At 36.0% G+C, this 17408-nt stretch overlaps 2 protein-coding genes across 4 annotated transcripts; one reads left to right on the forward strand and one right to left on the reverse strand.

Moving 5' to 3' along the window:
• Window positions 1-5655: 5655 nt before the first annotated feature.
• Window positions 5656-7621, forward strand: LOC103872593 (protein FMP32, mitochondrial). Its single transcript, XM_009151027.3, has 7 exons — window positions 5656-6161; window positions 6441-6572; window positions 6661-6720; window positions 6855-6931; window positions 7010-7066; window positions 7157-7223; window positions 7297-7621. The coding sequence occupies exons 1-7, from the start codon at window positions 5925-5927 to the stop codon at window positions 7414-7416; spliced, it is 750 nt and encodes a 249-aa protein (XP_009149275.2). The 5' UTR covers window positions 5656-5924; the 3' UTR covers window positions 7417-7621.
• An 8059-nt stretch (window positions 7622-15680) lies between these two features.
• Window positions 15681-17250, reverse strand: GATA1 (GATA binding protein 1 (globin transcription factor 1)). 3 transcript variants are annotated; one of them, XM_018659875.2, is made up of 4 exons: window positions 17136-17250; window positions 16960-17033; window positions 16615-16848; window positions 15681-16536 (listed from the first exon to the last, which is right to left on the reverse strand). In XM_018659875.2, the coding sequence occupies exons 3-4, from the start codon at window positions 16843-16845 to the stop codon at window positions 15907-15909; spliced, it is 861 nt and encodes a 286-aa protein (XP_018515391.1). In that variant the 5' UTR covers window positions 16846-16848; window positions 16960-17033; window positions 17136-17250; the 3' UTR covers window positions 15681-15906.
• Window positions 17251-17408: the final 158 nt, after the last annotated feature.

Raw genomic sequence — 17408 nt, forward strand, 5'->3', positions numbered from 1 at the left:
AACTCTCTTTGCTACACAACTTTTATGGAGCAAGCTCATGATCTATAATAGTAATCCACATGTTTTTTTTGTTTTTTCCCCACAATAATTTGTCTAAGTAAAATGGTAAAATATTTTAAAGTCATAAGACATCAACCATTTCCATCCATATCTCTTTGCTCCACATCTTTTTATTCACACATTCATTATCTACAAACAACAATAGCCCTATGATCTAATCAGACTTCCTAATAATCAAGTTAATGTGAAACCACCTTTCTCAAATCAACATTAATCCACGTCCATATTTTTGTATACATTTATCGTGTTCATGTCTACTTTTTTTTTGTCCACAACACACATGTCCACAAACATTTAATCTACAATTTTTTTTTGTGGATATGTTTTTTCATATTCAAATTTCTAAAATATACTAAAATGGATCTTAAAACATAGAAGAAATTTTTTTTATAAGTGATTATGTCTAATTTATTTATTTATATATTTTAACATGTTAAAATAACCACATAAAGAGATAGAGGGGAATTGATAACAATAATATTAAAAATTCAAATATTTCTGACCCTACGATCTTGTTTAACTTGCCACATCTAATGGTTTAAAAAACACTCTTTTCTATACTGAGTTTGGTTAATATATTTATTATGTCCGGTCATTTTTCCTTTATCCACAACATATTTGTCCACAAACAACTAATCTACAAAAAAAAACGTGGTGACATATTTTTTCATATTCAAATTTCTAAAATATACTAAAATGGATCTTAAAATGTTGAAGAAAAAAATTTATTATTTATTATATCTAATTTATTTACTTATATACTTTAATATGTCAAAATAAATCACATAAAGAAATATAAGAGAATTGAGAATATCTATATTATTAAAAGAGAAGTACAAAATAGAAATACCCCTTAGTTTTACCAGTTATTTACATTAAAATGCCATTGAAATATTTATTGAACCTATATTTAAGCATGCTTGTCTTTTTCTAATTTAAATAATAGATTTAAGCATTTAATGTCTTTTCAAAATTTAAATAATAGATTTTCTTTATCAAATCATAACCAAAATAAATTTCCGAATATATTTCGTATTAACATATTCAATATTTTCAATATTTATAAGTAATAAATAAAAAAATCACACATCATAATCAATTTATATAACATATAAATAAAATATAAAATAGTTTATTCATATATTAGTATAATGCTTTCATAATATAAGTCCAATTAGTTATAAATATTGGATTTGTTTATATGATACATTGTGATATAATAGACGATTAAAATCACAAAATATAATTATTCAAAGTAATAAATAGAATTGTTATGTTTAAAAATGTTATATTAACAATTATGTAATACATTTTAATTTACATATATATATACCATTAATACAAAAAAAATTAAAGTGAAAGCAAATATTTATACGGTCACGGATCAAGCTCTAAAAATAAATAACAACATCAAGATTATTTTTCTTTAACAAATTTATTTTAATAGAAATTATAGTTCCAAATATGTTTATATATTTTATGTATTTATAAATTTGTTTTCTTTGTCTTTAAGGAAGCTTAGATTTTGAAATTGGAAAAAAATATGACCACCTCTATATTATTTTAATTAGAAAATTGAAAATTTATATCATAATATTTTATTAATTTTTAATTTTAATTTTTATTATAACTGCATAGATTAATTTTCAATAGGAATTTATGTTTCAATATTACAAATGCATCATTTAATATAAACAAAAAAAACTAAATTTATAAAATAAATACCCGCCCGGTTGGGTGGGTCAAGGTCTAGTTAATTTTAAAAAATTCAAATAAACCCAACCCTAGGATTTAGTTTCACTTCCCACATCCGATGGCTTAAAAAAATCATTCTTTCTATATAACTACCATAATAACTTTTTCTCACAAAAACTAATTAACTCCTAACAAGTCAACCTAACTATTAACAAAAAGTAACTCATTTCAGTTCTCTTCTTTCAGTGGACAGAAGGGCAATTTCGTCACAAAACCCTCTCGGAATCCGTGAATGTGCCTCTCAGGCACAATGTGTCTTATTGTGTCAAAAACTGAAAAAGTGTCTTAAAGAGTAATGCTGGTTTGTGTCGATGTGTTACACATGTAAAAAAAGTATAACACACACTTTGGAAGAATAAATAAAAGAATGTCAAGTTAAGCTGATGTAAAATATTCACATATGTTGGTTGACGTGATAAACATTAAAAATATTATTAAATCAATAATTGGAAGATTTGGTGATTATAAAATATATGACATAATATATTAAATAATAAGAAAAATATCATTTGATATTTATTTCAGTTTTTACCTAGAAATTAGGTTAAAGCTTTTTATTTTACTCTAAATGAGAAATACTAATGGTTTTGGGATTGGGTGATTTTGCTCTATATTCATAAGAGGAAAAATAATTAAGAATATACACATACTACAGTTAAAAGCAGCGGATGGAACAATTTGCGCACAAACATGACCAAACTCTTCTTTAATGCACGTGCATGTAATATTGACACTCTAAAGCTAAAGTTGTCATATTGTACTACATACCATATAGTATAGTCATATAAAGAACTAATTTAGTTAAGAGGTTGAATTTCATCCATTACGTGACTATATATATATATGATTATGATATAGTATGGAATACTTGACACAAACACATAAGCTTTTTATTTATGTGTATGCCCATAATACCTAATTAATTGATGGGTCAAAGTTAGTGTGATAGCTTGGGAATGTTATAATAAACTATACTATATCTATTAAATAGATATGAATGAACAATATATTTACACCAATAGTACATCACGAATGAACGCTGCAGCCCGCATGTGAAATCCGCAGTACGTAACGAAGAGGAAGAATAAGAGAAAGCGAAAGCGAAAGAAAATAGAGATGAAAAAGAAGATGAAGAGAAAAAAAGATGAAACACAAAGAGAGAGAAAGTTATAGTCTTATATATATAAAAGTTTTCGAGCATTTTTCTTAAACTTGAAAAAAGAGATCATAAAATGATTGTTCTATTCTATTTTTCAAACAGAATAAACTAAAAATACTAAATATGAGTGTGAAAGGTGAATATTCAAAATCATGAAACTTATGAGAAAATACAATTTGCAGAAGGATTGAAGATTGTTGCCATGAATGATGGAGGAGAAAAACTACTACAAAAGGTGGAATAGGAGAAAAAGATATGTTGGGAAGAGGTAAGGAGATTACTGGTGGCGATGGTGGTGGTGATGAAACAATTGAACGTGGCGATGTTACATGTGGGATCTTTTGTAGTAACTGATGGTGATGGAAGAGGAGGAGGAGGACAAGATGAGGAGATGATGCAACAATACATGTTGCGTTGTACTATTTTATGTTTATCAAATGGAATAGTACAACGCAACGTGTACTGTTCATCTTCCCCACTAGTTCTACGCATCCTCTGTTTCTCAATCCACATATATCAAAAATAGTAAAATTGTAAACCCAAACAAATATATGAAGAAAAGTGACCAGACACAGTTGTTGGATCAGATGATTGCACGGCATGCGAAGTATCACTTTCCAAGAATTTCATAAAACTTGTAAATGATCATGAGATAAAAGAAAGAAAACAAAGATCAATATAAATTTTAGAAAAGATAAAATAGTTTCAGAAGAATGAGATCAACGGTGTAAATGAGAATGAAACAATGGGATGAAAGACATTTTTTGTCTTTATACATATTATATAAAGAATATCATAGCCAAAGAATTATTATGGTTATAAACTTGATTTTTGGTATTGCTATGTGTATGCAATCCAATTTCCCTTTGGGATTTCATAAATAAGTAAATCGAAACACTTGATCAATGGGTGTTGAGTCAAGCAAAGTCGATAGAATATGAATTGGTTCATATCGAGACATAGCATGACCTTGTGAAGCAGGATCCAGAACTGGCGACGATTAACCCTATTTTTACTCTTATTCCATCATATTCATTCAAAAATAAATAAAAATAAAATATTAGCTGCACATCTCATTCTCACTTACACTAACTGACGACGATCATCTTTTCCAAATCGTTTATCATCAGGCCCAATTGTTTTTTTGTAGTTTTTAGATTTTGGTCTTTGGTTTCATGTTTTTAGATTTTAGTTTTTGGATTTTAGCTTTTGGATTTGAGTTTTTTTATTTTAGTTTTTAAATTTTGATTTTTGATTTTGCCGTAGATTTAAGTTTTTCGAAAAACACAAATGGTGACTTTAAATTTAGATTTTCTTTGTTTCTAAATTCTGAATTCCATTTTCTAGATTTTGTTTTTCTAAAATTGGATTAATGATTTCTTTGACCCCTACGTGATAGGGGTCGAGGCAGAGTGATTTCTAAGAAACTTATTTCTTATGTATATACTTATTTTCCTTGATGGTTAAAGAAATTTGAAAGTATGAACACCAACTCAAAAGTTCTCAGTTCTTTGATAAAGTGAACATTTAAATCCGCAGCTATTTGAAACCAGCAAGTCTAATACCTAACATGTGATTTTATTCCATAATTAATAGTTGACTTGGCAAATTAGTGACTAAAAAAGCCAGCCATAAACGACTCTTATTTGTTTTATATTAATTATCCTTGCATTGAACCTGAATAACTCGAAATTCCCAAATTTAAACCCTAACTTTGAGTGATGACGATTTTCAGCTATGATAAAGGCGATCCCCGGTGATAAAAAAGCAAATTCGGCCTAATCACTGAAACAAATATCACCGGATATCGCATTTATCGTTGCTGGAAATCGTCTTCACTCAAAATTAGGGTTTGCATTTGATCGGTTTCTTGTGTTTCGGATAGCGGGTTCGCCTTTTTACAGTCAAATTTACAAAGCTTCAATTTTATTATTTAAAAGATATCCGAATTTGATTAAGGCCATGTTCGTTTTGCGGTCGCTAGCGTCAGCGACCTGTTCCAGCGTCTAAACGTTGTTGTTTAAAAAAATTGATCGCGAGAAATTCAGCATTGCCACCAAACACCTGCGATAAAAAAAAGAGCTTTCAAAAGATAAAGACACCCTCGATCTATCTTCAAAATCACAAAACAATACCCTTGACCCTAAAACTCTCTTACACCTCTCTACAATATCTCTCACGCCTCATATTAAAAATAAAATTGAGTAACTAAAAATGAATTTTTTAAAAAAATTAGATAATTATAATCATATTTTTGTGAAAAAATTAAATAAATAATTTAAACATAAAGATCTGGTCGCAAGCGACACTGAAACGAAAATCGATACGCGATATGAAAACGAACAACCCAGCGACAATCACCGGTGTGATCAACCACACGACATGGAAACGAACAATTATCAGGGACATCAAGTCGCAGCCGTTGGTCGCTGGTCGTTGATGCTGGCGACTACCAGACGAACAGGGTCGAATTTCTTACCAGTCAAATTTACAAAGATTTATAGTTGATTAACATGGCCAAGTTGAAGAATTTAGAGATAATCAGCACATGGGGGTACAGTGGAAATCCAAATAAACGATGATTTGAGCTGTTAGGGAAACGTGCCAGTTATGGAAAGAAAGAAAGAAAGAAAGAGAAAAGGTTGACTGACGGTTTCTCTAGCTATTCTATCGTCGTCTCGTCCGTCAGTTTCTTTTGATGGTGCGGAGACGTCTTAGCGATTTCAATGCGAAGAAAAAACAGAGATTAAAAAGAGAAAGAAAAAGACAGAGAATATCCATAAGAACCTCTTTTGACCATCTCCTTCTCTTTTCATTTTGCATGCTTTACCCGATTGGGAAGTTTCTTGTTTTTGTCCCCTCTTCACGCATTCGTACGGATCTAATCTTGTGGTCAATTAAATCTTAGCGTTCCAATTTGCTTATCACTTCTTTTGGAGTTTTTAATCTCATGGCCGCCGCGTACGCGAGTTATCTCCGGTTAGCGCGACTTGGTACGAGTTCAGGAGTAAATCTGTCGACTCTCAGATCAATCACTTGTCCAAAACCGACATTTGACAGGACTCTGTTCGATCACCACGACATTCGTTCATCATCATCTCTGTTCAGACAATCCCACGCCAGATTCATTTCACAACTTGTCAAAACCAATGGCAAACGTTTACATCTCGTCGATACACTCGCCTTGGTAAATAATAAAAACCCACTTTCTTGTCCTGCCATTTTTAATTTGCCTAAAGGGTTTCTGCATTGCTGCATCTTTAAGATGATTATTGTTTTCTCTGTCTTTGATTGATTCATCACAATTTCTCTAACTTTGCTGCTTTCGGTAAATGAGACAATAGAATGGTTATATTCCAGACCGGTGTCATCGAATGCACATGCGTCTGGTTGCTATGTTTTAGATATTGTCTTAAAGAGTTATAGTTCAAAGGAGATGTATATGTATAGTTATGTGATTTGTCAGGTTAGGAGCTTAGAAGCACAAGGACTACCTTCACAGCAAGCCGAGGCAATAACAGGTGCTATAACTGAAGTTCTGAATGATAGCTTGGGAGTTGTTTCTCAGTTGGTTGTTTGCAAGGGAGAGATGCAGAAAGTAAGTTTCACTTTGAAAGACTCAAGACACCACTTATATAGCTCTCCTTAAAAGTCGGTCTAACTTTGATCTTATTGCTTATGGTAAGGCTGAAATGACTCAGGAATCAAACTTATCCAAGTTCAAAAGTGAAATTAATAGTTCACTGGTAAGCTATGTATTCACTTTTTTAACAGAATTTATTAGAGACTACACTTCAAATGCCCATGATAGAGCCAATACGTACACTTTTTTTATAGTTCCTAAAGATTGTTGAAAACCAAAGCTGGTTTCATGTAATAGGACCACCATTTCTCTCTGCTGCAACACGAGAATGAGAAACTCCGCAATGACATTGAGCGAATCCGCACTGATATAAGGTCTGGTCTTTTTCTCTTTTTATAGGGATTGGTTTGTTATAGACTCAGTGTGAAGTGACTAAAGCAATTACATTGCAGGCATGAGATAGATAAAGTCACTGCAGGACAACGGTTGGACCTTAATCTTGAAAAAGGGTCAGAGAAACCCACCCCGCCTACTTCTTTCTCTCTTCATTAGCATCTTTTTTGGCTATATGATCCTGATATGGTTCTATGATGACGCAGGAGGATAAGAGATGAGCTAACAAATCAAAATGCCGAAACCTCTAACCTCACAAACAAGCTTGATCGTGTCAGTATCTCATCTCTAGTCTTTACTGTATTCATCATATGCAGCAGAAGTGTTTATGGTTTCTATCTTTCAGGAGATCCACACTTTGAGAGCGCAACTGGAAGCGGCCAAGTACGAGGTGATCAAGTATTGTATCGGTACACTTGTCTCCATCTCAGCCGTTGGTCTTGCCGTCCTCCGTATCGTTATGTAACTCCCATAGCTGACCAACTCCCAATCATCTTTGCTGTTTTTTTTCAAGTCTAGGATGAAATCTTGGTCTGATCTCTCCATCTTTGTGAATTATTCCGATGTTTAATGTAATTTGATTTCCTTTATTACAATATATGACAAAAGAAAGAAAAAGTTTAACCAATCTATGAGATTTGCGAACAATGTATATATGCTTATGTTTCTTTCACCTATATCTATATGAATAGTAGTAGTATGTTATTTTGTATGTGAAAAGTGTTCTTAAGATTGCGAACCAGACGCCCATCATAGATATCCATAGCCACTTCCCTCATTAGTGAGAGGGCTCTACTTCATTTTTGTCTAAATCATAACCCAGCAGGCCACACAAATTTTATTTTATACTTAAGTTTAGGCTCATAAGATAGTGTGGCTACTAGTCTTTATTAATGGACATCCCCTGACGACATGGCATAGCAAGACGATAATAACTTACCCTTGGAAATAAACTAGTTTTAGATCAATCCAACGGCTAGAGATGCGATGTTGAAAGAAAGTAGCCTCAAGAGAAAGGCATGAGCATGTGGTTTTGTTTCTGTCCTAGTTATTTACTACTGCCTTTTTCTATATAAAGGTGTTGAATGGAGAGAGGTGGAATCATGGAATTAAATTAACCCCGGCATGGATAACGCCAAGGTGCGGTTCAAAGGTGAACCGTCTGTGAAGTTCAAAAACGTAACCAAAAGCCTTTGGCTTACCCGAAAGTCTACAAATTAGGTGAGTTTGGGTGTTGTGTTGATTACTACTTCATTTTTCTTTTTATTTGTAAAGGACTTAATTAATAAACATCATGCAAGATTCTCGCAATATATGTCTTCTATTCAATAGAAGAAGCGTCAAGCTAACCTGTGAAGATTCAACACTCGATCTTCCAACGTTCTTGATCTGATTACGAATCAAAGGAGCCAAGACACGCGATATGTTGACCCGGTGTTCACCGCACCACACCGTTAACTAGGCGTGGCCGCTATAGCTCACCGGAGCTGGGATTGAACCAGCAATCACTATACCAGGCGACTCTGAACTTGAGTCACCGTGAGTTACAAGCGAACCTTGGATCTCTCTCTCTCGATCACTCTTTCTCCAGCTGCTAACAAACTCCTATCAGCTCAAGAAGATGATCTATCCTAAGAGATAACCAACTAATATATATCGCCGGTTAACTCCAATCACATACACAAACCGTATGCAATTATCTAGAAGAGAGAAACCCGGTATATTACAATCTTAACCGGACTAAACCAAATCCTAATTAATCCTATCTAAACCGATAGACTTAATCTTTGTCTACAACCTTCAAATCTCCACCTTAGACAAGATTCCATCTATGCTTATCATAAGCTTCAATGAACAACATACCTCTTTAACTCTTAACCGAGCCAAGATGCTTCTCTTCGTCTTTTACCAGACCACTGCATCCTTTACCAGACACAGCAATAAATTTCTGTCCAGCTTACTCCTTTGAAACTCGAAGCAGCCTTAGTGCTTCTCTAAACTTGAATACTGGTAACACTTTAGTGAAAATATCAGCTGGATTGTAGGCGGTAGCAATCTTTAAGACTTGAACCTCTCCAGCACTTATCAAATCACGGATGAAGTGATACTTCGTTGCTACATGCTTTGTACGCTCGTGAAATACTGCGTTTTTAGACAATGCAATTGCACTCTGCGAATCACAGTAAACCTCTACTGACTCCTGTGGAAAACCAAGTTCCTCTGCGAATCTCTTGAGCCATACACCTTCTTTTACCGCCTCTGACAAAGCAATGTACTCTGCCTCCGTTGTTGACAATGCAACTACCGGTTGAAGAGTTGATCTCCAGCTCACTGGATTTCCACCAGCTGAAAAAACCATTCCTGTAATTGACCTTCGGTGATCCAAATCTGCACTGTAATCTGAGTCGCAGTAGCCTTTTATCACGAAGTCTCCTTTCTGTTTGTAACATAACCTCACATCAACGGTTCCTTTAATGTATCTAAGAACCCATTTCACTGCCTGCCAGTGTTCCTTCAATGGCTTGGTCATGAATCGACTTATTAAACCCACTGGATAAGCTAAGTCCAACCTTGTACCGACCATTGAGTACATAATGCTACCTACTGCACTCTGGTAAGGTACTTTCTTCATACAATCTTCTTGCTCCTTTAGTTGTTGTGGAGTGCCGGACTTAAGCTTAAAATGCGCACCCATAGGAGTTGAAACTGGCTTAGACTGATCCATATCAAACTTTGAAAGAACCTTCCACAAATAATCTTCTTGTGACACCCAAAGTTCCTTGTTGTCTCGATTCCTGCTGATCTCCATGCCCAATATCTTCTTAGCATTCCCGAGATCCTTCATCTCAAACTCTGAGTTCAAAATCTTCTTCAACTCCTCTATCTTTGTCTTATCCGTAGATGCTATGAGGATATCGTCAACATATAGAAGCATGTATATGTATACACCTCTGGCATCCTTTTTGAAGTAGACGCACATATCATATTCACTTCTGATATATCCTTGAATCTTGACAAAATCATCGAACCTTCTGTTCCACTGTCTTGGTGACTGTTTTAAACCGTACAAGGATCTCTTCAGCAAACATACTTTCTGTGGAAACTTCTTATCAACAAAACCTTCGGGTTGATCCATGTAGATTGTCTCATCTAACATTCCATGAAGAAAGGCTGTCTTGACGTCCATTTGATGAAGTTCCATATCAAAATGAGCCACTGCTGAAAGGACATATCTTATGGAGACGTGCTTGACAACAGGTGCAAATATCTCCTGAAAATCTACGCCTTCTCTCTGTGAAAATCCTTTAGCAACAAGTCTTCCTTTATACCTTGGCGGCTCAACCCCTGTGATTCCTGCTTTTCTCTTAAACACCCATTTGCAGCCAATAGTCTTCTGATCCTTTGGTTTATCAACTAGAACCCAAGTTTCGTTTTTCTTTAACGAATTCATTTCTTCACTTGCAGCTTCGATCCAGAAATCACTATCTGGATCCTCCATGGCTTCTCTCCAAAAAGTTGGTTCAACTCTTGTATCTTCTGACATGTCACAGACATAACACGCATATATATCTTCACCATCTGCTGCATCGCATTCATAATCTGCGTATCTTTTAGGTGGAACCACCTGTCTTCTTGTTCTGTCTTTAGCCAACTGATACCCACTTAAATCATCGTCTTCATTTTGAACCTCAACACCACCTTCATCAGACGTTTCTGTCTCAGTAGCTCCACCTTCAGAACCAATCACCTTATCATCTGTAGTCTCAGACGAATCCAAACTGATAAAGTTTGGTTTTGCTTCAGGCTCAATCTGAACCGCAAGCTTCTTCTTGTCATCTTTATACAATATCTCCTCCTTAAAGATGACATCTCTACTAACTATAACCTTCTCCTCTTCTGGTATCCATACCTTTACTCCTTTAACGCCCTCGGGATAACCAGTGAAGTAACCTCTTTTGGCTCTGGGGTTCAACTTTCCATCACTTGTATGCACAAAAGTTAAACATCCAAACCTTCTCAAATTTCCCAAACTTGGCATAACTGATGACCATCTCTCCTCAGGAATCTCAAAGTCAATTGCTGATGACGGTGATCTGTTGATGAGGAATACTGCAGTAGCTGCCGCTTTAGCCCAAAACCGTAACTCAAAACCACTCTCGCTGAGCATGCTTCGCACCTTGTTCATTATGGTTCGGTTGAGTCTTTCTGCTACTCCGTTCTGTTGGGGAGTATACGTACATGTTCTATGTCTTACCATTCCTTCTTCTTTACAGAACGTGTTGAACCTAATGTTGCAAAACTCGAGTCCGTTGTCTGTGCGAAGCTTCTTTATCTTTCTCTCACTCTGTGTCTCCACCATCTTCTTCCAATCCACAAAACATTCAAATGCCTCGCTTTTATGCCTCAGGAAGTAAATCCATACTTTACGGGAGTAATCGTCTGTGAATGTGAGAAAATACTGAGCTTTGCTAAAACTTGGTGGTACGTTGGGAGAACCCCACAGATCGGAATGTACGTAATCCAGCTTCTCCTTAGTGATGTGTAGAGCAGGACCAAAACTCACTTTATGAGTCTTCCCTACAATGCAGTCTTCACATGAACTCATCTCTTTGCTCTTAACGTTACCGAAGCATCCCTTCTTAAACAAAACTTCCATACCCTTCTGACCTAGATGTCCCATACGACTATGCCATATCTGAATCTCTGAAGACAGACCCTGTTTGTCCTCCTTAGCATTGCTCGTTTCTCCAATAGTAAGACCTGTAGTTCTCGCAGTTGCTTGCAAGATGTAGAGGGATTGTCTTCTAACTCCTTTCATGAACACTGTGCATCCTTTGATCACTTTCATGACTCCATTTGAGCCTTTGAAGTCACAGCCTTTTTCCTCAAGACTTCCCATTGAGATGAGGTTTCTTGATATCTCGGGCATGTATCTCACGTCATGAAGAACAAAGGTGGTCTTGTCTGGATTTTCAAATCTGATGGAGCCAATTCCCTTGACTTCTGCTATGGTGTTGTTTGCCATACGAACTCTTCCACCTGATGCTGGCTTCATGTCCAAGAATAATTCTTTTCTTGGGGTCATGTGGAAAGAACAGCCTGTGTCGAGAATCCATTCTTCTCTGTCTGATTCAGTGGAGTTGACCTCTGCAACTAACAGCCCAACCAGATCCTTTGCATCGTCTTTTGCTAGTGAGGACTCCCCCCTTTCTGAACCTTGCCTCTGATTCTTGTTCTTGTCCAGCCACTTATAACATTCCTTTTTCATATGACCCTCCTTTCCGCAAATCCAGCAAACTCTTTTACCATCTTTTGACTTGAATCTGGATCTATTTTTGCCTTTTCCTGCAAAAGAGTTAGAATACCTATTCTCTGTTCTACCCCTTGCAAAATTTCCTTCACCTGATGTTCTAGAGCTAGGGGCATCCTTATATTCCATCTCCTTAGACTTAGCCGCACTTGCTACCTCATCTACCCTAATTGCTTCCCTACTGTACTTTAAGGTTTCTTTTAGGGAATCATACCTGTTTGGTAAAGCATTGAGTAGTAATATTGCTTGCACTTCCTCGGGGATTTCAATGTTGAGGTTGCTCAGGTCTGCAATCAGCTTGAGGAAGTCATCCATATTTTGATCGATGGTTCTTGAATCTTGCATACGGAATGAGTATACTTTGAGCTGCGCATGTACTCTATTTGGCAGCGTCTTTGACATGTACAGCTTGTCTAGCAATTCCCAGGCTTCCAGTGCAGTAGTGCACTTATCCAGCTTCCTGAGTACATGGTCTCCTACGCTCATAAAGATGATGTTCAGCGCTTTTTCATCTCTTTCGGATCTTGCAGTCTCGTCAAGATCGTGTTTCTTCTTTGATTCTTCGTCTTCATCATCTGTCTTTGTCACTAAAGCTTGTGACGGAGGTGTCAAGACGTCTTTCAAACCTTGGACACTTAAGTTTGCAAGCATCCTCTTCTTCCAGATCCCGAAGTCACCGGTGCCGTCGAACATCGTGATCTGGATCTGCATCTTCATCTTGTGAATCGACATCACAAGGTTCGCCTTCTTCTTAATTCCCTTTCCGATTGAGAGGTAGAGATGCTAAGATCTAAACGCCGATCTTGATCTTCGTAGTCTTCAAGAAAACCTCTGCTCTGATACCAATTTGTGAAGATTCAACACTCGATCTTCCAACGTTCTTGATCTGATTACGAATCAAAGGAGCCAAGACACGCGATATGTTGACCCGGTGTTCACCGCACCACACCGTTAACTAGGCGTGGCCGCTATAGCTCACCGGAGCTGGGATTGAACCAGCAATCACTATACCCGGCGACTCTGAACTTGAGTCACCGTGAGTTACAAGCGAACCTTGGATCTCTCTCTCTCGATCACTCTTTCTCCAGCTGCTAACAAACTCCTATCAGCTCAAGAAGATGATCTATCCTAAGAGATAACCAACTTATATATATCGCCGGTTAACTCCAATCACATACACAAACCGTATGCAATTATCTAGAAGAGAGAAACCCGGTATATTACAATCTTAACCGGACTAAACCAAATCCTAATTAATCCTATCTAAACCGATAGACTTAATCTTTGTCTACAACCTTCATAACCGAAGGAAATAATGGCAAACTCACATGTATTGTTGGGTCAAAGGATCTCCTTACAATCTTTTGGCACACGACTCGAGAAGAACGTCGCGGAAACAATTTATCTATGGGATCTCTTTATCTATATCTTTGTAACTTTTAAAACCCTACTCAACAAGAATATACAACTTTATGTGAAAATTGTTAGGACTAACTTTTCTTTTACGAAACTTAAATGATAATGGAACTAACCAATGAACCATAACAACGTAAAAGCTAGAACTGGAGTGTGTGAAAGTGGTTGAGTCGGGTGGAGAAATGCTCATCACGTGACTCCCCCCACGCCTCTCTTTTGGTTTTTCATTCTTTTTAAGTTTCAATAATTATCTCTTAGCTTTACTAATTAGTTTATCAACTTTAAAACTAAAGCATTAATGTTAGTCCTGATCACCAAGAGAAGAACAAAACCAATACTAAAGCAATTTGGTTCATAAACTAAAGTGAATTTTATTGAGAGTGGAAGAGATATCATTAGGAAATTTGTATTTTCGTTTAAACATGTTCCTGTAGTTTCAAATCTGTTGCATGCATGCAATTCGAGCATTTACTTCCATGCTTGAAACATACTCCCTCAGTTTTTTTAATATAAGTTCTTTTAAAGCAATGCACGTAGATTAAGAAAATCATTAATTTTTTTATATTTTCGAAACAAAAACATCATTAATTATTTATCTAATCACAATTTAACCAATAGAAAAATAGAAAATATATTATCATTGGTCAGAAACTATTATTTATTAATAAATATTACATAGAAAACCGAAAACGACATATAATTTGGAACAAAAAAGTTTCTCTAAAACGATATATAATTTGGAACAAAAAAGTTTCTCTAAAAAGACTTATATTAAAAAAACGAAGGGAGTATGACTTTCTTTTTAATAATTTGGTTTTTCAATAACTATATAGTAGTTTGTTAGTAAAGTTTATAACATTTTAGTTGGTATAGTTTTCTTCATGATATTCATGAAACTATTTTGATTTTTAGGCCGAGACTAAAAAGCTTAGTCAATTAAAACCAGTCGGCGAGTAACTCCCAATTTTATAAAACTTAGTGAACATTAATTATGTTACAATTTTAGTGATGCGAGCGGTGGTAATTCGTGCTAATTAATCTCAAGAGATATGTTCAACGAATATTATTATACTATAGGGTCCAAAACATTGGCTATATTGCACGTCATAAAGTCGCATTCAAGTAGCAGTCAATGAGAGAGTGTGTCCAGTACGTTAATTTGGCAGTTTCAGTTTTTAAGTTTATGCTACGTCAAAAAAGAGAAAGTGATGGCTATTTACATTCAACAACAGCAATTTGCAGCAATGAAAAAAAAATTGCGAAATGCATAGTTAAGAGTTTTCAAAATGGTGTACTGAAACTTTTAAACTTATATGTTTCTTTGGGTATACCAACACGTGTGATTTTTTCAATTGCAAATAAACTTATAAGAGTAAATTATATTAATATGAAAAAGATTCAAATAAATTAAGAGGTTTTAAACGTTTTCCTGGCATGACGTTGACTACACAAGATGCTGTAATCGGAGGTGTTGAGCACAACGACTGTGTCTGTGACAAATAACACAAGCTATTTTATTAACGAGTTTAATTTCCTTTTTTTTTCACCAACGACTTTGATTAGTCGGTTTATATTAATCCATCATAAAATCAACTTTAATATTTGTAAATAGTAACCAGTTATTTAATTAATTAATTAATTAGCTATTACTTAGGCAAATCCTTGCCAACCCTACTAAAATCAAAGCCTCCCCGTAATTTGGCTTTCCTCATTTTACTTCCAAACTATTTATCTTCTAGTTATAGACTTTGATAATTACCAATAATAAGTGAAAACAAATTGTATTTGTATCTGCATTTTCAGTAATTATCGTGCATACATTTATAACTTGATAAGGAACCACACCCGGTTACGATCATGACGTTGTATCCAATTTAAATAATGCAGAAGATAATGGGCTTGGAATATCCCCATGACTGAGCGTTGAAACTCCGAACGGTTTCGTACTCACATTCACATTTTCAAAAGTAGGTTAAAGTATATTTTAACGTTGAACGAAGCAAAAAAAAAAACCAGAAATTTAACGCGAAACGAATAATATATAAGGATATGAGTTTTAAAGTCTTAAAACCTGACCAGTTACTAAAAAACCAAAAAAAAAAAGCTACTGCGACTACGACTACGACAGACGAGAGGTAAATTTTTTTGAAAATAACAGTATTTCAGAGCAGTTAATGCTAAAACTTAACCGGGTCGGGTCGGGTCGGATCACAAATCTTCTCTACTTGTTCAAAAACTCTGCACAGCCTGAACCGTCCGGTTTAAACCGGATTCATCAACATCGGTGGACATCTCCTTTTTCTGACGCATCTCAATGACTTTACGGTGGTGGTTGGAATGCAATTCACTCGAGAAAGTTGGGCTACAAGCGGGTCTATATTCGGGTAATAACCGACCCGACTTGAAACGCACACCACACGCATTGCACAGCGTCTTCGCTCCCAATGGTCCTGCTCTCCACTGCGGCGTTTTCTGAACGCCACAATGGCTACACCGCCGCGTCTGCGTCTGCGTCTGACCACCGTTTTCCAAAACCTTCTTCTTCTGTCTTTTAACCGCTTTCTCATCAAGAAACTCAGCGCCGGTGAGCCATAGAGGACTTGACGGATTGGACGAGGACGACGAACTCGAAGACGAGTCGGTTAACGACGACGAACCAAGAGACCAGACATTGACTCCGGTTCTGGCTCGTTTGGTTCTGATTTTAACCGGAAGAGGTGCTTTGAAGCACAAACCCTCGTTAACCGGTGCTACAGGGTGTCTCCGGTCTCCGGTTAACCAAACCGGTTTCTTCGTCGGAGCCGAATACGAGTCCTCTACGAATTTGGATAGCCATTCGAGTTCCGCTAAATCATCCGTCTTAACAGAGACAAAATTTAATTAGAAATTAGATGCAATTTGGGAGAAATATGTGAGGAGACAAAACGGACTAATTACCGGTACGGCGAGCTCGCTGCCAAAATCTTCACAGGCGTGGGTGGATAATTCGTTGCTCCGGTTAAGGGTAGTTTCGTCATTCAAGGAAACAGAGACTCCTGCTGCCTTCAGTTTAGTTTCATCCTCAACGAAAACGTCGTCGTTTGAGAAGTCAAGCAAGTCGTCCACTGAGAAATCGTCGGGTTTCTCCTTCCGGTTAATGTTCTTCAGCGAAAGTTCAACACTTTCCATTTCCTAACAAAAAAAAAAAGAAACCCAGAAATTGTAGAACACACAAGAGACGCGAGACAAAAAGAAAACGAACAGAAACGTTCCTCATGAGAATTCGAGAAGAAATAGGAATACCTGAGAGTGAGCGAGAATTGTCGGTGAAGGAAGAGAGAAAGAGATGAAGTGGTGGTGTGAAGTGTGAACAACAACTACAAGAAGAGGTTTGAGTTTGGTAAAAGCATTGAATATGATGATATCACGATACTAGTGCCCAGGGGCCCTCTCTACTCATAAAAGTATGCATATAATACCATATGTGCAGCGTTAAGATGCTTTTGTAAATTTCAAAGCGTTACTGGGGGGATGGATGGTAGAGAACTTGAGATGATCCGAAATGATACGGCTCCGTTTTCCAATACGAAAACGGTTTCAACGAAGAGAAAAGAGTTTCTTTTGCTGGGCTGGGCTATCTAAATTTGACACCTTAACAAGCCCGTTAACATTTTAATCAAAGTTATTTATTTGTTTTTCTGTTTTTTCTAAAAAACTTATTTGTTTTGTTTTTCTGTTACAACACAATAATA

The sequence above is a fragment of the Brassica rapa genome, chromosome A01 (genome assembly GCF_000309985.2).
Source record: "Brassica rapa cultivar Chiifu-401-42 chromosome A01, CAAS_Brap_v3.01, whole genome shotgun sequence".
Classification (NCBI taxonomy): domain Eukaryota; kingdom Viridiplantae; phylum Streptophyta; class Magnoliopsida; order Brassicales; family Brassicaceae; genus Brassica; species Brassica rapa.

What these genes read in the sequence shown, in the direction of transcription:
- LOC103872593 (XM_009151027.3), top strand. Translation starts at nt 5,925, where the DNA reads ATGGCCGCCGCGTACGCGAGTTATCTCCGGTTAGCGCGACTTGGTACG. An exon ending in CGAATCCGCACTGATATAAG is followed by an intron (nt 6,932 to 7,009) that starts GTCTGGTCTTTT and finishes ATTACATTGCAG; the next exon opens with GCATGAGATAGATAAAGTCA. An exon ending in TCACAAACAAGCTTGATCGT is followed by an intron (nt 7,224 to 7,296) that starts GTCAGTATCTCA and finishes TCTATCTTTCAG; the next exon opens with GAGATCCACACTTTGAGAGC.
- GATA1 (XM_018659875.2), bottom strand. Translation starts at nt 16,845, where the DNA reads ATGGAAAGTGTTGAACTTTCGCTGAAGAACATTAACCGGAAGGAGAAA. An exon ending in GCAGCGAGCTCGCCGTACCG is followed by an intron (nt 16,537 to 16,614) that starts GTAATTAGTCCG and finishes GTCTCTGTTAAG; the next exon opens with ACGGATGATTTAGCGGAACT.